The 26,019-nt window shown below is 39.9% G+C and overlaps 1 protein-coding gene across 1 annotated transcript in view; it reads right to left on the bottom strand.

The window, feature by feature from the left end:
* Positions 1–448: 448 nt before the first annotated feature.
* LOC125224952 overlaps positions 449–26,019 on the bottom strand; it is a 156,586-nt gene continuing 131,015 nt past the window's right edge. The window contains exon 7 of the mRNA XM_048128471.1: positions 449–1,922. Coding sequence (XP_047984428.1) covers positions 453–1,922 — 1,470 coding nt within the window. The 3' untranslated portion in view covers positions 449–452. The remainder of the gene's footprint in view (positions 1,923–26,019) is intronic.

Genomic DNA, 26,019 nt, shown 5'->3' on the forward strand with positions numbered 1-26,019 from the left:
TCCACCTCAGCTCACTCTTATTAAATATAAATAAGAGTTACAATTACACTCCGCCCCCGATGTTTTATTCCACCCTTTCAACAAAAGGTCTTTACCACCCCATTTTAGTTAGGAAATGTAGTCTTTTGGCCTCTAGAGAGGTATTGGGGCGTAAAAGCCCTTAATGTTTATTAAGACGACGTTTGTCGTAATGGAGTTATTAATGTGGGTTTTACGAGCGATTGACTGAGCTGCCCTGAGTGTTGGGACTGGGGTGGGGTGGGATTCGACTCGTGTTAGTGAAAAGTGCTGACATGGTTTAAGGGCACTGGCCCACCAAAAGCGAGTAATAAGCGATTACCTTATCGGCGATAGGAACAACTAAAAACCGGCCAAGAGCGTGTCGGGCCACGCTCAGTGTAGGGTACCGTAGTTTTCCGTATTTTTCTCAAAAACTACTGAATCTCTCTCTCTCATCTTGACGGTTTCCCGGTTGCATCCTCAGCGCGGGCGCTTCGGAGCCCGGGGTCCGCTTTCCGGCTTTTTCTCCTCCACTTCGCACGGTCTTCTGCATCCCTTTTAGTGAGACCATTAACACGCATATCAACCCCAACGACATCAAGCCAACATTTCTTGGGTGCTCCCCTTCGTCCGGGGCCAGGCGGAGGTGCCATGGCAAGACATTTGTTCCCTATGTAACTTGCCGGTTTACGTAAGACATGGCCGTACCATCGTAGGCGGCTTTCTTGGAGCTTGTCTGCTATGTCACGGACATGAAGACTGCCGCGAATGCGGGAGTTTCTCACGCGGTCTCTCCGCGAAACTCCACACATCCAACGGAGCATGTTCATCTCCGTGACGCGCAGCAACTGCTTGTGCCGCTCAAGCACAGGCCACGCTTCGCTTCCATATAGGAGGACAGGTCTAATGATGGATTTATAGACCTGTCCCTTCAGTTTAACCGGCATTTTTGGGTCGCAAATGACACCAGTCACCTCACGCCACTTTGCCCACGCAGCCGTTATGCGAGTCTTGATGTCGTTGTCGATGTCCCCGGACGCATGAAGTACGGATCCCAGGTACTTAAATTGGTCAGTACAGTCGACAACTTTATCGCCTATGCGTACTGGCGCGGGGTCCTTAATATTGCAGGCCATGTACTCCGTCTTCGCCACATTTAGTTTGAGACCGCCGTTCTCAAGCGACTCCTTCCACGTAGTCGCACGTCGCACCAGTCTCCCTCTGTCCGCATCTGCCAGTGCGATATCGTCAGCATACATGAGAAGCCACGGGGGTTGTTCATGTGTATTTCTGATGCTGTTTGAAACTTCATCTAATATCGCACTGAACAAGAAGGGACTGAGAACCGAGCCTTGGTGGACTCCGACTGAGATAGGGAAGGGCTTGGTGTCACCAACAGCAGTTCTAACCATTGATTCGGAATCACGGTACATGTCACGGATCATGCCAACATAGATCTCGGGAACCCCTTTGGCCCTCATTGCCCACCAGATCATCTCTCGGGGAACACAGTCGAAGGCCTTCTCCATATCCAGAAAGAGGAAATGGAGAGGCGTTTTCTTTCTTCTGTATTTCTCCATGACGATCCTTAGGGCAAAAATAGGGTCCATGGTCCCTAGTCCTGGTCGGAATCCATATTGGCACTCCGAGACAGAACACTCCTGTCGGATCCGGGAGTCCACAATCCGCTCAAGGAGCTTCATAGTGTGGGACATCACCTTTATACCGCGGTAATTGCAACACTCTTGCACAGATCCCTTTCCCTTGAAGACTGGTGTAATAATACTCAGTCTCCACTGGTCGGGGATTTCACTGGTGAAAAGTGCGCGGTTAAAAAGGTCAGTTAAAGTGCCCACACCACGAGGGCCCATCGCCTTCCAGGCTTCGATGGGGACTCCGTCGGCTCCGACAGCTTTCCGATTCTGATTCAAAAACTACTGAATCTATCAAGTTCAAAACAATTTTCCTAGAAAGTCTTCATAAAGTTCTACTTTTGTGATTTTTTTCATTTTTTTTTGACATATGGTTCAAAAGTTAGAGGGGGGGGACGCACTTTTTTTTCCTTTTGGAGCGATTATTTCAAAAAATATTAATATTATCAAAAAACGATCTTAGTAAACCCTTATTCATTTTTTAATACCTATCCAACAATATATCACACGTTGGGGTTGGAATGAAAAAAAATATCAGCCCCCACTTTAAATGTAGGGGGGGTACCCTAATAAAACATTTTTTTCAATTTTTTATTTTTGCACTTTGTTGGCGTGATTGATATACATATTGGTACCAAATTTTAGCTTTCTAGTGCTTACGGTTACTTAAGATTATCCGCGGACGGACGGACGGACGGACGTACGGACGGACGGACGGACAGACAGACATGGCGAAACTATAAGGGTTCCTAGTTGACTACGGAACCCTAAAAAAGATAGTCGCTCGGATCCTGTGTAAATAAAAGAGAGAGAGCGAGCGATTTATCATTCGCTCGGCGACGACCTAATAACTCGCTCGCGCTATCATGGCGTCTCTTTTATTTACACGGGAGCGACAATTTTTTGTTCGTTTCTATAGCCGATAGCTCATCGCTTAGGCACTGGTCCCACCACGAGCTAGAAGCTATGAGCTATCGGCTATAAAAACGAACAAAAGATAAGCACTCCCGTGCAAATAAGAGAGACACGGCGATATTGATAGTTCACCGCTGGGCGAGTAACTATAAAAATCGACGTGTCTCTTTTATTTACATGGGAGTGATTATCTTTTGTTCGTTTTTATAGCCGATAGCTCATAGCTTACTAGCTCGGAGTGAGACCAGTGCCGTACCCGCTTTAGTTGGGAGTGTTGGGACCAGTGCCCGAAGCGTAGCCACGAAACACGCTTCGAGCGTGTGTGCCGCCACTGCGTGTCAACGATTATATTCTTGGCTAGGCGGCCTCCCCCCTCTTCTGGTTGTGACTTTGCAAGCGTGTAGTATTATAAAAGAATACATATTCGTATATGACATGTTTACATTAATACAATGCAATCATTATTTACACTCAACTTGAAGTCAGCCAGTAAATGTGTCTTTAAACATATTCGGTAAAATTCGTGAATAAATAATATGACAATTTGACGTTGGAAATTAATTTCCAAGAATTGAGTTCTCACAAGATTGTGGGGTAATGAAACGTTAACTAAAATTTATTTATATTGTAATTTCTTTTAAGGGTATAAAATTGAAATATTAGGAACGTATGAGGAAATACCGCTCGATCATGAAAAATAAATTATATTTCGTTAATAATGTTGGGAAAAATTATGATTGTACGGATGACGTCTTGTATTCTTAGAAGAAACATTAAATTTATGTATATTTTGTGTAAGGTACAGCGGGACAAATCTCGACTTTATTATACTGTGTTGTTGAGTTCTACATGTATCCACTGAACACGCCTACCATATATATAACCGGTGGACACTCTATTTAATAATGCAAACATTGTAAAACATGGAATAAATGGACCAGTTACATTTGCCCACCAGTCGAGATTTGCCCCGCTGTACCTTATCCTTATTCATAACGGCTTAGCGATTGAGACATGAAGGTCGCGACAAATGAATCATCAATAACCGGGGGTAGCGGCAGTTCAATTATCAGCTGCGTGGGCGGCGGCGACGCCGCGGCGGCTGCTTGCTTACGGTGCCTTTGTATCTAGGCTCAGCATCGCTAAAGGAGCGTTTCATTAAAATTATTAAACGTCATTTATTTACATGAAAAAGATACCTAAGGTACAGGTAGGTAAATTTCGACTGGGGGATAAACGTAACTGATCCATTCATTCCATGTTTTACAATGTTCGCATTATTAAATAGAGCGTCCACCGGTTATACCGGTGCCCGGTAATTAATGGACAACCTTTTAACCACCGAGAGGGCACCTTATACTAGTCCAGAAAATCGACATTAAGGTTTAGTAAAAGTCGCCTGGTTTTCGAGATTTTTACACAATTTTTAAAATTTTAGGTAATAGATATTAAAATTTTAAAAAGTGTGAAAATCTCGAAAACCAGGCGACTTTTACTAAACCTTAAAGTCGATTTTCTGGACCAGTAACCCTCTTGGTGGTTAATAGGTTGTCCGTTAATTACCGGGCACCCTGTATATGGCACGCGTGTTCAGTGGATACAAGTAGAACTCAAATTAATAGTGTAATTATGGAAAATGGATCAGTTACAATTGTCCCCAGTCGGGAATTTGCCGCGCTGTACCTTACAGGGTATGTAGCCAACGCCAGAATCCATCATCATCATCTTCTTTGCGTTATCCTGGCATTCGCCACCACGGCTCGTGAGAACCTGGGGTCCACTTTGACATAATCCCAAGATTCGGCGTAGGCACTAGTTTTAAGAAAGGTACTGCCATCTGACCTTCCAATTCGACGGGTAACTAGGCCTTATTGGGATTAGTCCCGGTTTCCTCACGATGTTTTCCTTCACGGGAATGCGACTGGCAAATATGAAATGATATTTTGCATATAAGGGCCCATTTAGACGATACTAGAACTCGCATACGAGTTTTATTACATTGCGGTATTTGATGGCCGTGCTGAATTGTATGTAACTTCAACAATGTAAGTAGGTAATTGATATCGCATGCGAGTTCGCACGCCGTCTAAATCAGGCCTAAGTTCCGACATTGGTACGAGCCGGGATTCGTATCGGCGACCTCCCTTAACCAACGTCAGAATCCCTTAAGCTAATATTGTTATCTTTAGCTAGCTCTCTCTATTGCTCTCCGCATAAGCGCGATAGACAGAGATGCGATAACGATATTAGTAAGCGATTATGATGTTGGCTAGTTACCTCGGTCCGGAAAATGTAAATAAGTACATAAGATAATTGTCATGTAAAATAAGCGTAAGCTAACGAAAACAGAAACATGTCAGCAGGGCGGCGCCGGCGCGACGCCCGGCCGCGACAATTAGCGCCCCCGGCTACAGACTGGGAATTAAGGCTTTGCCGACCTACCTACCTAAACTGGTGTCCTACCGAAACTGAATCTCTTGCCGATATCCTAAGCTCTTACGGTAACCGAAATCAAGAGCTCGAATTTGATTTGCACCTGAATTTGAAAGTAAACTTAATATCAGCGACAGTTAGTCTACAGGGAATTAACTATCTACCTCTACCTCTACACACTAGCACAGTATAATAAAGAGTACTATCGTACAGTATGGCCACTCCCGCTCCCCGCTGAAAGTGCCGCCCACCCCCTCTCGGTTACCTCACAGTTACCGCCTGTCAAAAACGCGAACAGTCGACCTGTCATATCTCACTCACACAAAGCATGGTACGCGTTCACCTACACGAGCTTAGAATGTGTGCTAGGAACGCGCCTCTTTCATATATTTGATCGCCAGTGTCCGAGATGTGACACTAGTGTCCTTCCGAAACCGTGTCACTTGCCAAAATAGAAATCAAGGGGCGCCATTTTAACTCTGGACAAGAAATCTTGAAACTGAACCGAATCGTAACGTTGGCTCTGCCAATAGCTACCTAATTTGACACTAGTGGCCTACCGAAACCGAAATCGTGGCTCTAGTTTGCCTTATTCTTACGTAGGGGGTTGCGTAGGGGGGTACATGCGGTTCGACAACAACACAAATGTATGGTATCGATGATAAGGAATTCGTTTCATAGGGCTTCCATTAATTTCATGTATTTCTTAAGGTGCTGTTACACGGGCAAAACAATAGGCTACTTGACCCTTTTTTAAAGTCTATTTTGTTTTATTAGTTGTGGTGAGGTGTCTATAGTTAGTTGGTGCGTATTGAACAAACGCGGCAATGGCACGTGAATTGCTGGCAATTGTGGAAATTGTGTAGCCCTTGTAATAGCACCGTTAGGCAAATGTCACCTTGAAGTTCAAAGTCGTTTTAATTTCATACATACAAACATTAAACTCCCAAAAAGGTCGTAAAATCTACATTTTAAACTCTTTGACAGTAAAAAACTCGTCTCCACGCCCTTTGAATATTCCGCCGTGCTCTAGATGCATAAATTACGCACGCCTTGACATGTCAGCATAAAACGGTTTAAATATGGCCGGTGTTTATTCGATACGGCTAGATTATAGGGTGGAGTCGATATTGGACGTCGACTGTCTCCTATAGACTCCACATGTTGAAGTATTTGCTGGTATAACACTCGATGGTATTATTTAAAATATTGTAAAAAAACAGTGTATTGTAAAAATGTTGCTCTCAAAGTTTATTGAAGGGAAACATGTCGAACAACATGTAAATTTACGAACGCGAATGACTGACTTAGTGCGTACAATAAATAAATAAATAAAAAATGTTTATTTATCAGCTCACAAAGGATTTAGAACAATCATTTAGAACTTTAAGTAAGATATATATACATGTGATGCGGATATACTGAAATAAATAAAATAAAATAAAAATAAAATAAGTCTCTATAACTAGTTCATAACAATAGGCTCTATTACTAGAGAACATTTGAGTCCTCCCTTAAATTGAAAAGGATATCCCAATATATGGAACTAGTAAGGAACTAGAAGGAATCATTTTTCGGGGTAGTGCCCCTGAGTGTGCATATACTATCCTCAGTAACTCGCACCGGGATGACAGTCTTACACAATGCACCATCTAGGCGATATGTGATCTGTGATATCAGCAGGCATCAACCCACTTTACTGATCATTTTCTAGACCTTATATAATAGTGAATTCGATCTATTAAAGTTATGAGTGTTAAATCATTTTCTAATAGCTGAATTATTATTTTATTGAATTAGACTTTAAAATGTTTTAGCTATACATAGCTCTGTGGTAATAGATTCTAGATTCTCAATAGACAACATCAGATAATGAAAGGTGATGTGACTTACTGAGGATTCTGAGCACGTTGACAAGTGACCAACATTTCTCACTAAGTGACAGCGGGTCTACTTCGACTGAGGGGCAATTGCAACTGATTCATTTTTTTCCATGTTTTACAATGTTAGTGTCCATAGATTATATATATGGCACGCATGTTTAGTCGGTACATGGAACTCAATAATATAATTATGAAAATATAAAACAGTTACAATTGCCCAAGTCGGGATTTGGCCCGGTGTACCTTATAGCGTATTGCACATACATAGTTCTGTCTCAGTCACCCTAATACGGAACAGCGATATTATTAGCGAGATATGACCACAATAATATGGACGTAAACGATTTGCCACCTTGTCTACACGCTTCATATCATCGCTTCATATATTTGTATGTATTTTTAGAGAAATAATGTGCTCGCAGAGCGATAAAACCTTATTTCTGGCAGGTTTATGGTATACAAATGATAGGGACCATGCTTGCCGCCTGGTTTAGGTTCGATTATATAAAAATAGCTAATATAAGTTATTTTATAGTATAAAATGTAAGTAATGTATCAGAAGGAAAAAGTAAATGGAGCGAAGAAAATAATAAATGGCCGATTAGTCGCAGAGTAAATAAATAACAAGGACTTATATTGACCGGGATATAGACCGTGATTACCTTTTTGATTTTTGTCGAGCTCCCGATATTTCGACGCAGTTGCATGCATCATGATCACGGAAAACAACTGCGTCGAAATATCGGGAGGTCGACAAAAATCAAAAAGGTAATCACGGTCTATATCCCGGTCAATATAAGTCTAATGAAAATAACCGTGAATCATTCAAAACTCTTAATAACAAGGACGTTGGTAAATACAGCTTTAATATCTTTTACAGGAAAATTCTTACAAAGAGACCATTCAGATAAAAAAAATAAGACGGTAAGCAAGTGTCACTTATAAAATGAAATGTTGTCGTGCAGTATTTCTTACTAACTTATTTATGTGCCCCCGATTCAATACAAATAATTACGCACTGGTTAAAAAATTTGAGAGCGAATTTACACAAATTTATTTTTTTATATTAACAGAAACTTTGCCCTGAAGTTGGAGACGTCCATATGCTACGATATAGTTTACCAAAAAATATTCGAACACAGGAAGAAATGTAAATCTCATGGTCAAGCTCAAACGCCTAATGCTGCCTATATTGCAGGCCCATGTCAGAATAGTCATTTAATAAAGCGTGTACCGTGAGTTTTTGACGTATTGATATTTAAATTGAAACAAAGCGAATTCTAGGAAGGTAATGAATTTTAAACCTGAGATAGTCCCTGTGTGCGTAGCCAAATGCTGACGATAATATCTCTTTCGTAGCTACCTATTTCTATCGCTCTTGCGTATTGGCGCGACAGAGCCAGACTACATTTCTGCGGCGTTTCGGTGGCGTTTCGCGTCGCAGAAATGCCATACGGCTACGGGGCCTGTAGGCCTAGCACATGATTGCCGCGAGACTGTCGCCACGAGATAGATCACACGTCTTCTTTTCTAACTGTATTAATGACATAAGGACGGGTAGTCTATCTCGCGGCGACATACTCTCGCGGCAATCATGTGCTAGCCCTGCTGGTCGGATACATATACAATGTTTGTAGGTTGCTGCTAATCCAAAAGTTTTCCTCGCCTCGTCTCAACTCCTGCACTCCATGTTCCCTACATCCCACAAGTAGTGCGAAGTCGCAGCGTGCACTTAAACGCATTAATAGTAGATCAGTTGTTGTGGTGTGGAGCAGGTCCCCGAGCATTAGAAGTTGGGTTCGCTGGCCCGGTTGTACATTACTGCAAACATAGGTATTATGTGAAACTTGAAAACTAGGTATGTTATTCAAACTCAACACAAAGTATACCTATAAATACAACAATGTACATTGTACACATGACAGACTTAATGCTAAAATACAACATAACACGTTATCTTTGTTTTATTTATATCGGCGTATACGAGTACATAAGCATGGTCGCGCGATAAATGATAAAACATCACAGGAGGTCCCTATCGCACTATTTATAGGTGCGATTTAGGCAATGTTAAACGTTAAACAGTCGAACGTTTTTAAACAGTTGCGTATCGTATGACACTTCCAAATAGGTACATCTGGTACATTAACAGTAGTTCAAGTTCAGTTTATATCACACAATTTTACTATTTCTTGAAAATACAAATAGTACAATATAATTCATGAAACGGGAAAACGGGTCTGTATAACACATAAGCACACAGTTTAACCACAGAATATATAATAGTACAAGTACAGAAGGCTCACTCCTTTGAAGTTCACAAAACGCCGCCATTCTAAATTATTACCTACATTAACAAACGGACCGCACGCGTGCAGACGACATTGAATTCTATTGCGCCGCGCGAAGGTCGTCGCCACTGAATGGGCCGCGAACTCGCGGCCGCCGGCATGTACTTGTAGCGCGGTGAAAGGATCGCGTAGTGAGCCGCCCCTGGTTTAACCCCTTTTTGAAAACACATGGTACAAAATCGATGAACAACTTCAATTAACTGTCGCCCGTCAATTATCTGTCGTTTAACCAGCGCCACCCGGCTAAGCAGAGGTGGAGGGCAAACTGGCCAAGTCTCCAACTTAATTTGCGGCAGACACTGACCACGGGCTGTAGACTGTCCGTTGTAGACTCTCCACATAGAAATAATTATATGTAGTTTTACCATACACATACATTCATCTACAATCACGCGTGTATCCCATACGGCGTAGGCAGAGCACATAATATACTCAAGTTTCAATGCCACTCTGGGCAATTAATGGGTTGAAAGAAAACGAAATTGTGACATTGCAGTTGACAGCCTCTCGCCTACGCCACAATTTAACCCATATCTCACAGTCGACTTTTACCCACCCCCACACGGGAAGATAAGCGGTGGTGAAATTCTTAACCCGCTACCACACGAGATACGGGTCAAATTTTCGAAATTGCCAGCCTAAGGCACTGGTCCCACCGCGAGCTAGTAAGCTATGAGCTATTGGGTATAAAAACGAACAAAAGCTAATCACTCCCGCGTATAAAAGAGACACGGCGATATTGATAGTTCATCGCTGGGCGAGTAACTATAAACAATTAAATATAGCCGTGTCTCTTTTATTTAGGCGGGAGTGATTATCTTTTGTTCACGGTGGGACCAGTGGCTAACCGAAGTGACAATTGTTGACTCTACGTCGCGATCGAAATGCACTCTGGCTCTTTCGCGCCACCACAGAAAAGCGATAGAGAAAGCTAGATACGATACACGTACACTTTTTAAGCATATGCGTTACTAGGTATGTACAGTCAACCAATTGGAACCCTAGGCCACTCTACAACCATGTCAAAATGACAAGCAGTAAGAGATTTCTTACAATCTGATTTATAACGTCACTGTGACATAGTTCTACAGTGGCCTAGGGTTCCAATTGGTTGACTGTACCTACACTAAGGTTCTAAATGTTGTAACGTGGTTGTAACCCTGTGTCGACAGATGGCAGTCAAACTGCTTTGACTACAAAAATCCCTTGTATCCGTTATCTCATCTTTAATCGCATGTAATTTATGCTATCAAGTGTCTGATCGAGTTAGTCTGGGTCGTCTTGAGAAGTGACGCCGGCCGTGAAGGGAGTAAACAAGGCGTTTGGAGGTTGGTGATCATTATGACGTCATAACAATACGTCAAGGACACTTAGTCACGTGACCGTTTTCGAAAAATGCATGGTATTTGCTTTTAAATATAGAAATCTACCAGAGGCATGGTTATCAAATACCAATGCCTTCAATAAATTGTGTAGGAAAGTAAGTAGAATAGTATGTTTTTAACCCCCGACGCAAAAACGATGGTATAAGTTTGACGTGTCTGTCTGTTTGTCTGTGTCTGTGTCTGTCTGGAGCATCGTAGCTCCCGCACGGATGAACCGATTTAGATTTAGTTTATTTTTGTTTTAAAGCTAAATTAGTCGGGAGTGTTGTTAGCCATGTTTCATGAAAATCGGTCCATTATGTCGGGGATTTCTCAAATTTTTAATTTTGTGGTTAGGTTAGGTATGTATAATAATTAATATAACCTGAGAAAAAAATCAGGACTAACGTCATAATTGCAGCAAGAATTACTCACGCTGAGACGGGGCGGGACGGGCAAATGTTTATTTTTTTTTATAAAAAAAAATCACGTGACTTTTTTAAAGAAATTTACAGATGAGCAGCACTTAACGCAGCTAACACACACTACATTATTTGATGATAACTATTTCTAATGTAATCTGAATAATATAATGTGCATGTACTCGTATTATTTGAATTTATTCGATAGTCGTAGTTACTGATAATATTGAAAAATATAACCCATTTTGTAAGTAAACATAGCCATGATCTACAAACGGTTTTGTTTCCTATGCTATTGTTTGAATGAACTGAAATAGTTAAGTGCGGAACAAACAGCTATTGTTTAAACCTGCAGCGGGTTTAATTCGCAAATAATGAAAATATAAAAATAGCACGACACTGCAATATGGGTCGGTGAAGTGTTATTATAAACTAAAAGCCAGAGAAAAATGCATATGGGTCACTTGCACCACCGAAAATAAAGGTTTAACCCGAGGTTAACCCACCATTTTATATGGCATTTGACAGTTGACAACCCACTAACCTTGAATTAAGCGGGTGGTGCAAGTGGCTCTCAGGGCCACTTGCACCAACGAAAGGGTTAACCCACCATTTTATAAGGAATTTGACAGATGACAGCCCACTAACCCTGAGTTAAGTGGTTGGTGCAAGTGGACCTTAGGGAACAAACTTATTCCTATGAGCATTGACTTATATGTTATTTCATCAGGACGTGGCATAAGGGACAAAACATAGTGGTGTCGGTAATATAGTGGGTTCAGTGCTAACACTGGTGTGTAAGATAGCGAGCCAAACGTGCAGTCTGTGCCACCAATCGCGCGCCTGATGGGAACTCATCAACCAATCGCGTTGCAGCAGCGTTCCATCAATGTGCATTAGTATTATCTACAGCCTGGAAAAAAATACTAGAAAATAATAGGTGCGCCAGCGTCTATGTAAACCTATATTTATTGAGTCACTTTTATAAGTGTTGCTATGATAAAAAAATAGTTCCAAATCTACTTTTCTTTGCCAAGCTGTAGGGTACAGGACAGGGTGTATAATTGTATATAGGTGAGAAGTATTATAGGTACCGGGTGTGTTCTGTAACACACGCAAAAAACTTTGTCATAAAACTCATAGGTACTCATTTGTTAAATACATTGTAAACATTGTTAAATTGTGATATACCATAGGGTAAACTCGCCTCATTCGGCGACACACCTAATTCGGTGAAACAAGCAAAAATCGTCTTTCGGAATAGTGCTTCACAGCTTATATCACCGAATTAAGCGTGTCACCGAATGAGGCAAGTTTACCCTATATTAGACTTCATAATAAGTACATGTAGCATAATATTTTATTCAAACATATCTAACATTATTCATATTTCTGTTACAGGTAAGCTAGCAGACGCGATGCGACAGGTAAAACAAACTTTTAATGGACTTTATTCCAATACCCAGTTCATTTGAAATGTAAATTTGTGTTAATTGCTTGCGCCGTCGATCCCTTCTGCGATCATTTCTCGCAGAATTCCTGGAACTGTAGGACTTGGTATTCATTAAATAAGCCATCATTGACTTAAGGCCACCGGACGGCACCGGCCTGTCAGTTCTCCAGCGCTGTTACTTTTTACTTCTCCGTCGACCGGCGGACTGATCGTCAATGGGTTCCTTTATGTTTGCACTAGCTTTCGCCCGCAGCTTCGCTCGCGTTTTATTCGAATTTTGCGGAATGCTCCATATAAACTTCTACACCCCATTTTAGACAAAGTCGTTCCCATTTTGCCGTGAAAGACGGACAAACAAACAGACACACACTTTCCCATTTATAATATTAGTATGGAGTATGGATATTACTTGGCGTGGTATACGGGCAACAGAATTTACACGTAAAGGTGTTACAAGCCAGTGAGCGAGCCAAGCGTGCATATGCGACCAAACTCGCCCGCGATGCGAATTCATCAACCAATCGCAGCATTCCACCAAAGAGCATCAAAGATAAGCCTCGCATCCACTACAGATGTAGTGCAAAAAGGATATCCTTCGTATTTTTCCGGAAAAGTTCGTATTTGTCATGCAAGTTCAGTCAAAGTCAGTAGATCTTGTACTGAAACTGACTGAAATAGCATGACACGTTCGTACATTTCCGTAACATTACGAAGGAAAATCTTTTCGCACTACATCTGTACACGATTTTTTATTGCCGGGTTACGTTTTTCTTTACCAATGCTTGTAGTTTCGCCTGACCCTTCCTCTACTAATAGTATTTTATGCAACAGGCGTTTAAAGGAGGTCAAAAAAGACGAGTGGCGTGGGTAACAATTTGAGGCGAAGCCGAAAATTGTAATTAAGACGCCACGAGTATTTTTTGACTCAGTTAAATTATGTAGGGTTTTAAAGATCTAAGCACGACCCTGTAAATGACGAATAACAGTTCGGAAGTAGAAACAAGTTTTAATGAGACTCATGTGGCATCAAATACTGAATAAAATAGTACCTAAATATTTAAAATGACTGACGTCAAACTTGGTGCTTATCGCAGTCACAGCATAGACATTACGAATACTAATAGAGCAATCATTTAAAATACCCGCATGAAATGATCATGTGACACCTCCACATAGTTTGAATAGGTAATCACTAATTACAGAGCATTCATCCTTAAGTTCAGGGTTTTAGTGTCGTTAACATCATTCGACGCTGGAAAGGCTAATTGACTAACGTGCATTTTGCAAACTTTACAGGAGAGCCAATATAAACATTTTTTTTTGGAAAAAAATCAACCTTCCTCCCTTTGCTTTGTTCAAGTCGCTAAAATCACACCTAGCACACATTCTAAGCTCGTGTAGGTGAACGCGTACCATGCTTGTATGAGTGAGATATGACAGGTCGACAGTTCGCGTTTTTGACAGACGGTAACTGTGAGGTGATGGGTTGGCGGCACTTTCAGCGGGGAGCGGGAGTGGCCATACTGTACGATAGTACTCTTTATTATACTGTGCTAAAATGTAACTTGCCGAACTGTAAGTAGCAGTAGAAATAAGTAGTACAAGCCCAATAAAAACCTAGATATGTTACATGTTCACAAACAACATAGTATTTCAAGGTTAACATTATGCTAATAAATACGGAGGTACCCCTTATCGCTCGATTTTGTAACAAATGGAAATTAGTTTTCGCATATATGCTTGGTCTCATTCGGTCGTGTAGTCATTGACTGATAACTGATAGCGTTAGGCAATAAATGGTGCGTTCACACCTTCAATACGTAATGACGTGTGTAGTTTACGTACTAATCGCCACGAAAGCGTTTCGGTTTCCTGTCACGCACTTGTAGAAAAACGTAAGTACATCTTTTTCTTTAAAAACGATGTTGACATTGAGATATGACGATTTTGACGACCGGTCTGGCCTAGCGCGTAGTGACTCTGCCTGCTATGCCGCGGTCCCGTGTTCGAATCCCGGTAAGGGCATGTATTTGTGTGATGAGCACAGATATTTGTTCCTGAGTCATGGATGTTTTCTATGTAACTATATAAGTATTTGTATATTATATATATCGTTGTCTGAGTACCTGCAACACAAGCCATCATGAGCTTACCGTGGGACTCAGTCAATCTGTGTAAGAATGTCCTATAATGTTTATTTATTTATTATTTATTAGATATTCGATAGTGTCTGTGTAACATATTTTTTCAGTACAGATGGTGTTTTTTTTACGCACTAGTGCGAGAAGTGGTTCATTTCTTGCCAGGTCGAAACTTCGGAGGGCCAACTGTACTGAAAAACGTAGTACTTAATACACGTGCCGTTTATCCCCACCACACGTCCCCAATTTACATGTGGGGGGAGGGTACCCTAACAAAACATTTTTTTCCACTAGTTTTTAGGGTTCCGTAGTCAACTAGGAACTCTTATAGTTTCGCCATGTCTGTCTGTCCGTCCGTCCGTCCGCGGATAATCTCAGTAACTGTTAGCACTAGAAAGCTGAAATTTGGTACCAATATGTATATCAATCACGCCGACAAAGTGCAAAAATAAAAAGTGGAAAAAAATGTTTTATTAGGGTACCCCCCCCCCCCCCCTACATGTAAAGTGGGGGCTGATTTTTTTTTTCATTCCAACCCCAACGTGTGATATATTGTTGGATAGGTATTTAAAAATGAATAAGGGTTTACTAAGATGGTTTTTTGATAATATTAGTATTTTCGGAAATAATCGCTCCTAAAGGAAAAAAAAGTGCGTCCCCCCCCCCTCTAACTTTTGAACCGTATGTTTAAAAAATATGAAAAAAATCACAAAAGTAGAACTTTATAAAGACTTTCTAGGAAAATTATTTTCAACTTGATAGGTTCAGTAGTTTTTGAGAAAAATACGGAAAACTACGGAACCCTACACTGAGCGTGGCCCGACACGCTCTTGGCCGGTTTTTTTTATTATATTCATATTTTCGGAAATAATCGCTCCTAAAGGAAAAAAAAGTGTGTCCCCCCCCCCTCTAACTTTTGAACCATATGTTTAAAAAATATGAAAAAAATCACAAAAGTAGAACTTTATAAAGACTTTCTAGGAAAATTGTTTTGAACTTGATAGATTTAGTAGTTTTTGAGAAAAATACGGAAAACTACGGAACCCTACACTGAGCGTGGCCCGACACGCTCTTGGCCGGTTTTTTTATTTTACCACTTTGTCGGCGTGATTGATATACATACATGTATTAGTACCAAATTTCAGCTTTCTAGTGCTAACGGTCACTGAGATTATCCGCGGACGGACGGACAGACATGGCGAAACTATAAGGGTTCCTAGTTGACTACGGAACCCTAAAAAAGGAGGATGATGATGATGAGAATGATATGTAAACAGCTGTATATGAGACACCTCCTGTAACCTTGGTATAACGATGCTCCGCTTACAGACACTCGATACAAATTTATTGCCGGCGCTGATTGGTCATTCGAGATGCCCTCTGGTGCCTAGCTCCAGAATTACGTATGCTTTTGGGATACACTGTGTTATATAATTATTGATATGTAAGTTTTGTGATGTACTTGTTCATAGTGTCAGCAGCAAAAGTACATGGCGAATTTATCAATGAATTCATTCATAATTTCTCCGTTCACTTTTGCAGCTGATAGCAGGTGTAGGTACCTAATACCTGTGATAAAAGGTAAAGGTTACTCCATTATGTACTCCTTATACAAAATAAACTTTCTTATACAAATTATTTCAAGTTATTGTGTTTATGGCATTAAGCCAACGTTTAGTAGCGATCAGAATAGAAAAATATTATTTTTCTTAATATCTCGTCACGTACAGTAAATCAGATAGAGAAAGATGAGGAAAAATAAAAGTGACACCTCCTTTGGTGTCACTTTTATCACAAACTAAATCTACATCGTCACATTTGACATAAAATAAACATAAACAAAGAATGATACAGTATTTTAGCATGATCAAAGACATAATTATGTAACTCCGTATAGACAGCTACAGTCTAAGAAAAAAGCGTACCTCAAAACCATATAGAAAAAGGTACGGTGGCCTTTGAGGGACGCTCGGCTAGATGGCGCTAATATTAATATATGACATTTTAACACATAATATATCACGCTAAGGATCTAAATTGTCAAAATTGATGTTTAAAACTTTTAAGCTTGTGTCGAGAGATGGCAGTCTATGCACTGTGATTACACGTTTTACTTTTACAGTAACTCTCTATAATACTCGATCCTCTTTGGCATGATCTAATTCTAAAGTTCAAGCAGTGAGCGCTTTGTTTCCTACCCTCACTGCGGTAGACTCAGCTCTACATCCATATTTTCAATAAATCAAAACCTTGAACATTACATCCTTCCCCATCCTCCCCTACGCCTGAGCGAAGCCTAAACCCTGGGGAGACGCGGCTAAATGGAACCAGCTCCTTTCTCAATAAAGGCGTATGTAATATTTAATACATTTTTTTTATTTATTTGACGACCGGTCTGGCGCAGTCGGTAGTGACCCTGCCTGCTACGCCGCGGTCCCGGGTTCGAATCCCGGTAAGGGCATTTATTTGTGTGATGAGCACAGATATTTGTTCCTGAGTCATGGATGTTTTCTAAGTATATAAGTATTTATATAGTATATATATCGCTGTCTGAGTACCCACAACACAAGCCTTCTTGAGCTTACCGTGGGCCTCAGTCAATCTGTGTAAGAATGTCCTATAATATTTATTTATTTATTTATTTATTTATTTATACATGTGAAGTATCGCCTTTATTGTTGTAGGTACATTGTTACATTGAAAGATTTAAATTGCTAAAAGCCTGATTACCGGTTTAAGGTGTAGAGAAAAGTTTGCTTGTGGATTTATTATGCGTGATAAATGTGTATAGAATTTAGAAGGTTGTTCAAATTATTAGGCCGAAAGTTAGTTCGGATAATTGGGCCAAGTAAGTTAGTTCAAAATTATGCACAGGTACTTTAGTTTAGCCTATACACCTCAGGCTAAAAGCAGGCCTACGTCACTCGCTCGCGGTCGCGCGTTAAGTACCTACCCGCTAGCAGTTGCCTCGAGGTAACAAGTAGCCGAGGGGCGCCAGACGTCCGCCTGTGTCTGCGTGGCACGTACCTACTATTCTTCTGAGTTTTACGTAGTAACTTATTAGTGTTAGTTAAATAAAGCGTAGGTATTGGTCGTTTTGCGGGCAAGTGAAGGATCTGTTACGTTAGTAACGTATTAATAATCTGTGCTAAAAGTCTTGACACGAAGTTTATACGATAGTAAAAAAAAATATATATACGATGAACAGAAAATAAGCAGGCTACTTTTCCATGTTTCTTTTTTTACGTTTTTGTATAAAGCCTGACCAGAACTAGGTATATGACTATTGTCAGGGCGCTGTTATTCTGATGTATGACTTGACAGTTCTAACCCTTAAATGCATGGTGATGTATATATGCATCATATATTTGATGGCCCGTGGCTCTATATGTAGCTATCCACAATCACATTTATTGCTTAATTATTATTCATTATTTATTACTATTTAATGAACAATTAAATAAATTAAATAATACAATGATTTACTATTTATTATTTAAGGATTAAGATGAAATGGCGGAAAAGTGTAAAAAAACAGGATGATGGCGATTTTTAGTATGTGATTTAGGCTGGTTTTTTCGAAGTTAGCAATTAGTTTATGTTTAAACATTTTATCATAGGGGTTTTACAAATAGTTTACCTTTTTAAAAATAGTCATTTTTTTTAAATAAAACTTACCAATAACAATATATTTATATAAATAAGATTTAGCCTATTTAACTTCTAACACTTATTTAGTATAAAAATCGATCTCAAATATTCTTTTTCAGTACAGATGGTGTTTTCTTTACGCACTAGTGCGAGAAGTGGTTCATTATATGCTAGGTCGAAACTTCGGAGGCTCATCTGTACTGAAAAACGTCGTACGATACACGTGCGAAAAGGAAATCCGTAACTCGTGTCGATTTAGAACACTCCCTTCGGTCGTGTTTTAATTTATCTTCACTCGTTTCGAACTTCCTTTTTTACGCACTTGTATCGTAATGTACTATTTATTATTTTTCCCAGAGTCAGAAAACCATTGTCTATCACATATATTCATATCTCATGAATTCCGTAACATGGCGCGTAGGCATATATTTCTGACCAGGCTTTAAAGAGAGATAAATAAAATATGTAGTTAGGTATTTTTTATTGAAGCTAAAGTAGATATCATAAAAAAAAACCTTGTTACAGTATAATTATAAAGATATGCAATGAAATATATTCTCTGAGCTCTCTCGTTACCATATATTTTTCTTATTTTTCGAATTGTGAGTTAATAAAGCGGACTAGTGAATACAGCTTGAAAGTTGCTTTAATAAAATGTGTGCAGGAAACTAAATATAAATGTTTAAACCGTGTGACATTTCAACGCTACCAACTTGGACAGGGCTACCTATTCATACATTCTACTAACTTTGGAACGACATGAAATGAAAATCACTGCGCGCTAGTTCATTTTGCGAACTAATTTAGATAGTTCAAAATTTCGAAATAAAATCTTATTCTGCTTGTTTTTTTTAGCTGGAAATATACAAGGCTTGTACCTACCGAAGATTTCTAAAGTACCCGAGATAACAAAAATTATAAGAATTGTCTTCGGTTGGCGCGATAATTACCTACTTATGAAATAAAACTAATAAGCTGTAAAGGGCTGAAAACGTTGGGATTTATTGTAAATTCATTAAACGCGGTAAAATCCATTTCCTTAGTTTTTTTTTTATGATTTAGCACAGGCAGAAAACAAACAGACGAGCCGCCTGATGAGAAGCAGTCATCGCCTCCCATGGACATAAGCAATATCACTCCCCGTAGCCAAAGGGCATATCTGCGACGCGAAACGCCACCGAAACGCCGCAAAAAGTTAGTCTGAGCGATAGAGATAGATAGCTACGAAAGAGATGTTATCGTGAGCGTTTCGTAAGCGTTTGTGCATTCGGCTACGCACACAGGGGAGCCACTTATATACCTGCTTCTGGAAGAACCCCATGTCATTAGCGCAAGGGACACACCTCAGAGAATCTCATACCACATCAGCTGATTTCATAAATGAAAATAATTTAATTTATTCTTAGGTTTTCAAAACATTCAGCTTAGTTTCGTGTCCGGTAGGCTAATCGTATTTCATCGTTAGCGAAACACGGCCATGATTGATTAATGTTTATTCGTTCGATTGCTTCATAAATCAACATTATAACACAGTTCATTATTCAGAGTTCATTAGTTACTGTTTTGGAGAATTCGGTGAAATTATTGACAATTTGAGGTTGAGCTTTTAATGATTGGTTTTACTCCATTAAATGTACGCGAACTTCTATGCGATTTTAGAGACATTGCGGACTATTCACGTTACACCATGAAATGAAACTCGCTTGCGAGATCTTACACAGTCTAATCACAACACTATTTGTATGTAATATATATACAGTTCCTGTTTAATATAACACCAGTACTACTCTCATTTTTAGGGTTCCGTACCTCAAAGAGGAAAAACGGAACCCTTATAGGATCACTCGCGTGTCTGTCTGTCCCTCTGTCACAGCCGATTTCTCCGAAACTACTAGACCGATTTACTTGAAATTTGGCACACGTATGTAAACCTGTGGCCCAAAGACGGACATGTAATATAATTAAATGAAATTAAACGAAATTTAATCATAGGGGGCACTTTTGGGGGGTAAAATTGAAAATTAAAAATCAAAGTTATTAGAACTATATTGTGTTACATATCAAATGAAAGAGCATTTTATAAGCATCTCAAATATATTTTTTTTATAGTTTTTATTTTGGTAATTTAGAAGTAATTTAAGAAAATAAGCAAAAAATGACCATTCCCCCCCCTTATCTCCGAAACTACTTAGCGTAAAATTTTCAAAAAAATACACGAGATAGCCCTCTACCTGTAGATTACAGGAAAACCTATTAGAAATATACAGTCAAGCGTAAGTCGGACTTAAGAGAAAAAAACTCAAATTGAGATTTTCACTCACTGCCGCTGCAAGTACTTCCTAAATGTTTTGAAATTTTGTGAGCGCCATGGACAGATAGAAAGAAATTCATTTCTGTTTCGAAATTGTTAAAAATTTTAATCATTTGCCAAAATGACTTAAGTTCCTACTAAAAAAGAGGCGCTTAAGACTGTTTAGAATTGCACTGACCATAATATTGCCCTAATAGGTCCAAAAAATGGTGTATATATACCAAAACAAAAAAATTGTGCCACCGACAACCAAAATCTGAAGTCTATTTGCTCTATCTCTTATAGTTTCCAAAATGTACGCAAATTTTTGAAAGTACAAATCTAGTGTACGTTGCTATCACATGTCGTCAGGCGCTCATGATCTTTTTGTATGGAAATGTCGAAATCCGACTCGCGCTTGACCGATTTTCATAGAAAGTTGTGTTTTATTATAGTTTTGAAGGAGGTTTCATGTTTTTAACTACCAACGCAAAAACGACGGAGTGTTATAATAATAATAGGTTTGACGCTTGACATATCTGTCTGGCATCATACTCCCGAACGAATCAATCGATTTTGATTTAGTTTTTAATGTTTAAGGTGAATTCGTCGAGAGTTTTTTTTTGTACCACGTAGGTGGCAAACATGCATACGGTCCGCCTGATGGAAAGCGGTCACTGTTACATATGGACGCCTGCCACTCAAGGAGTGGCACATGTGCGTTGCCGACTCGACTCATTAGAAACTTGTACAAACCTGGGGGGTTACCATGACGTGCTAAAGCCGTTCAGTTTAGGTTGAGAGAGAGGGACGGAGCTATGTAACTGCTATAGCTGTGTCCCTTTCTCTCAACCTAAACTGAACGTCTTTAGTACGTCATGGTAACCCCCCTGTACTTAGAATTGGCCAGGGTGCTGACGACTCAAAGGACCGAAGGAAGGAGGAGGAAGGAAGGAAGGAAGGAGGAAGGAGGAAGGATCTATTGTCCTAATTACTTCCGTAGGTCCTCCAGTCGTCAGCATACCGCACCCTCGTTGAGCTCTGGCTGCCTTACTCACCGGCAGGAACACAACAATGAGTAAAGTCTAGTGCTACTTGACTGCGGTCTTTTGTAAAGCGGAGGTAATTCCCCAGTTAGACTCTGCTCTACCTTAGAGTATATTCAATTTAGTCCATTCATTCATTTATTTATTGATAAAATAATATATTTTATATGTCAATGTTCTTACTTAACTTAATTTTAGTATTAGAGTTATCAGTCAAGAAATTCAAATGCAGCGCCATCTATTATTAGTTGCGACAACTTTTCATGTGACTTTCCATGCCTAAAGGTTCGCACAAGTCTCAAGTCGCGTAAATTACTTAGTAAATTTTGCCGAGAGACGGCGCTAAATACAATAATACTCATTAGAGTACCTATACTTCTAGTCAAAGACATATATAACTCCGTATAGACAGAAAAAGTCTAAGAATAAAACTTACTTACCTCAGTACCACACAGAAGAAGGGCTCAGCTAGATGGCGCTAATATTAATATTTGAAAATTTAAAACATATTAAGCTAAGAATATGGGCCAAATTGTCAAAACTGAGGTTCAAAAGTCTTAAGCCTACGTCGAGAGATGGCAGTCTATGCACTGTGATTACACATTTTACTTTGATTCTAACTCTATAATACTCGATCTTCTTTGCTTCTTAGCACACCTCGGACACTGGGGATCAAATATTTGAAAGAGGCGCATTCCTAGCACACAGTCTTAGATCGTGTAGGTGAACGTACTATGCTTGTATGCGTGAAATTTAATATGACAGGTCGACTGTTCGTGTTATTGACAGGCGGTAACTGTGAGGTAACCGAGAGGGGGTTGACGGCACTTTCAGCGGGGAGTGGGGGTGGCCATACTGTACGATAGTACTTTTTATTATACTGTGCTTCTAGACAAGTCTTATATGAGTACCAATTGTGGTAGAAGATAGTGAAAAAATAAGATCAGATCCCTCAGAGGCAACTAATATGGGCGTAGCGCAAGAATCGTCAGTATTTAACATACTTTTTTCACTTCTCCTTAACGACCTCGGTTGCGATACAGGCTGCCAACATTTTAATGTACGCCGATGATGTTGCTGCCATAGTTACTGCACCAACGTCTGAAAGTCTTCAGCGAGCCTTGAATGAAACGACAACTCAGCTGTCTCAATGGTTCGCATGGAATGGCTTAGCTTTAAATCTCAAAAAGACTCATTTTGTGCATTTTAATCTTTCGGGCCGCATGACCACGCCGTTGATAGTTCATAATTAATGGGAAAATACTTGAACAGGCATCCACGACTACTTTCCTAGGTTTAAAGATTGATCAGGGCTTAAAATGGGACCAGCAAGTAGATAAACCGTGTGGTAGTCGGGGCAGTGCGTGCTTTGCCTTAGGTCGAGTTGCAAAGTCTGTGGCTCCAGAAGTAGCCCGGACATGCTATTTCGCCAGGATCGTTGCTCAGGTACCTGTAGACAGTAGACACTCCGGCCAAAGAACTCTTTAAAAAATAAGAATCCTTACACTCATTACACTGCCTGCAATAGTTATCATTCAGGTAGCCATTTATGTAAGAGAGAACTTGGCAGCATACAAAACCAGGGGCGGCTCACTCCGCGATTCTATCGCCGCGCTACAAGTACATGTCAGCGGCCGCGAGTTCGCGGCCCATTCATTGGCGACAACCTTCGCGCGGCGCAATAATAGTTATTTGTATAATAGTTATTTATAGAATCATGAACTTGCGAGTTATTTATAGAATCCTGAACTTGCGAGTTTTTTAACACACGAGAAGTAAAATACATTATTTGCACCCGAGTGTAACACAAAACTTTTCCCCTCACTGTAGCGAGGAAACTATAACGCAAAAAATGCGTTTATCACTGCTTCCAGTAGTTCCACAGGTGGTAAATGATCTTTATTACTAGATTCACCTACTTTTATCAATTTTGAAGCAATTAATTTGACTTTATTCAAGGTCAAATTACTTTACCCACTAGTGGATAAAATGCGTTTTTACCCGCTGGTATTAAATGACAAAACACGTGTTACCGAGCTAGTGAGGGGGAAAATTCAATGTTGGCTGCTCGCGTAATTTCAATCTTCTGTCTATTTATTCTCTAATAAGTATTATTGTTGTATGAATATTATTTTTTTAAATCAAATCTTGACGTGTAAAATGGCGTTACAAATATGAATAAATGAATATGAGTATGAGTGTAGTATGAATATTTTAACCATTGAAAGTTTGTACGGAACCCTCGGTGGGCGAGTCCGACTCGCACTTGGCCGGTTTTTTAAAACATGAAGGCCAATTATAGTGATGTTCAAGTTGCGGAAACTTTCCAAAAAAATCTTAAATTTCTTGAAAAATTCACGAAACTTTTACGAAAAATAAAGGGAATTTAAATTTATGAAATGGAAAGTTTCCATCAATACAATTGTCCATATATACAAATAATGGAAAGTTTCCGAAGTTTTCCTATGTGAAAATTTCAGAATTTTGGAAACTTTCCGTCGGCACATCAGTAGTCCAATAAAAATCTAGAAGTAACTTTACTTATCCACGTGTTAAAGTACTTTTCTAAATTTTAATTATCATTGATGAATGTAACACCTGATTCCATCGAACTACGACGGCGCTTGTACTCTTATACGAGTTTCTAAACATTGCAGTATTTGATTGGAGTGCTGAAAGTAACCTCAACAGTTAGCAATGTAACTAAAGTCGCATGCGAGTTCTCGCATCGCGTAAACGAGCCCTGGGTGCGTAGCCGAATGGTACAAACGCTCACGAAACGCTCACGAAACGAAACGCTCGTAGATATCTACCTCTATCGCTCGTGCGTATTGGCGCGACAGAGCCTTACCTTTCGCGGCGTTTCGTTTTCGTTTCGCGTCGCAAAAATGCCATTCGGCTGCGGCACCTTACCTCAGATGTCGTTGCTACTTTGCATGTAGTGCCGTGTTTGCACAGATGAGGTAGTTTCCCTTTGACGTCATTGTGCTGGGCTATCATTTAGCTATAACTAGGGCAGTTTTTCAATCTGCTGGCCAGTGATGTGACTACACCTGTTTTTATGTGACTCAATTTATTTCCAATATTATTTAAGTTCTAGATCTGTGTGTTTATGCTTACTTGTGATATTACTAAAAAGGGGGAAACGTCCAGGGTATGGACTAAGGAGTTCAAACGCTTGCGCTATTGATATATAGATAGATAAAATACTTTTTATCGGCATACCTCAGCAAAGGATACCGTAGAGACAAAACAATTGATTATAAACAGAGGCAGACAACTGAACAGGCGGTCGCTAAAGAGCGATCTCTTCTAGACAACCTTTAACCGAAAGTTAGTAAAGTTTTAAGTAAAGTTTTATTTAGTCTTTAATCATGTACAGAATAGAACTGACTGGGAGCAATTTTATGTACATTGTTTAAATTATTTAGGTTATTAGTACAAGATCATTAAATACAATACACCTAATAAAAAAATCATTGCGTTTGTTTCCAAAGACGAAACTTAAACAGTCTTGAAAAAACAAGCTAGTCCAAAACCATTTAGGTAGCCAATAAGTTCGAGTCGCCATAATGTTTTACTTCTTTTATACTTTTTTGTAAACCAAAAGTCTTAAATGTACCAAAGCTGTACATTATTTCACTATGAGTATCTTCCTTGCGTTATCCCGGCTCATCGGCCATTTTCCACGGCTCATGGGAGCCTGGGGTCCGCTTTGACAACTAATCCCAAGATTTGTAGGCACTAGTTTTACAAAAGCGACTGCCATCTGACCTTTCAACCCGAAGCCCTTATTAGAATTAGTCCGGTTTCCTCACGATGTTTTCCTTCACCGAAAAGCGGCACTTATCTTAACTGGCAAATATCAAATGACGTTTCGCACCTTCAAATCAAGAGTGAACAGGCACCAGAAGGGCGAGCTCACTCCATTGTAGGCCACGTCTTTGCCTTAGGCTAGTCTGTGGTCAAGAGTCAGCCCATTTATAATAACAATTAAAAAAAAATTCCAAAACTCATTGTTACGAGCCGGGGTTCGAACCTGCGACCTCCGACCTATTTGACCTATTCCAATATGAGTAGGTATACACGTATTAATCCAGAAAACAAAGTTAACAGCGTCGTGTCGAAATCCCGAAGCAGGTCAACCTCATTATCGATAGATTTCCCACCCCTATCGCTCCGGGACGCCATCGCCCGCGCCCGCATCCGGTCATCGACCTCTCGACCACTTTACATTTGCCGTCGCTGAAAACTGTTGCTTCATACTAACACTAAAGGAAAACCACTCGTTTGACCGCCTGTGTAAGTTTGCAGCACTGGAAATTGACAAATTTAATTTGCTGTCGCGTAAAAATAAAACTAACGAAGCTACACAGTAATCACAGTATGTTGATGACGCCCGTTGACAACAGTTTTCG

This window comes from Leguminivora glycinivorella, chromosome 3, assembly GCF_023078275.1.
Source record: "Leguminivora glycinivorella isolate SPB_JAAS2020 chromosome 3, LegGlyc_1.1, whole genome shotgun sequence".
In the NCBI taxonomy this organism is placed as follows: Eukaryota; Metazoa; Arthropoda; class Insecta; order Lepidoptera; family Tortricidae; genus Leguminivora; species Leguminivora glycinivorella.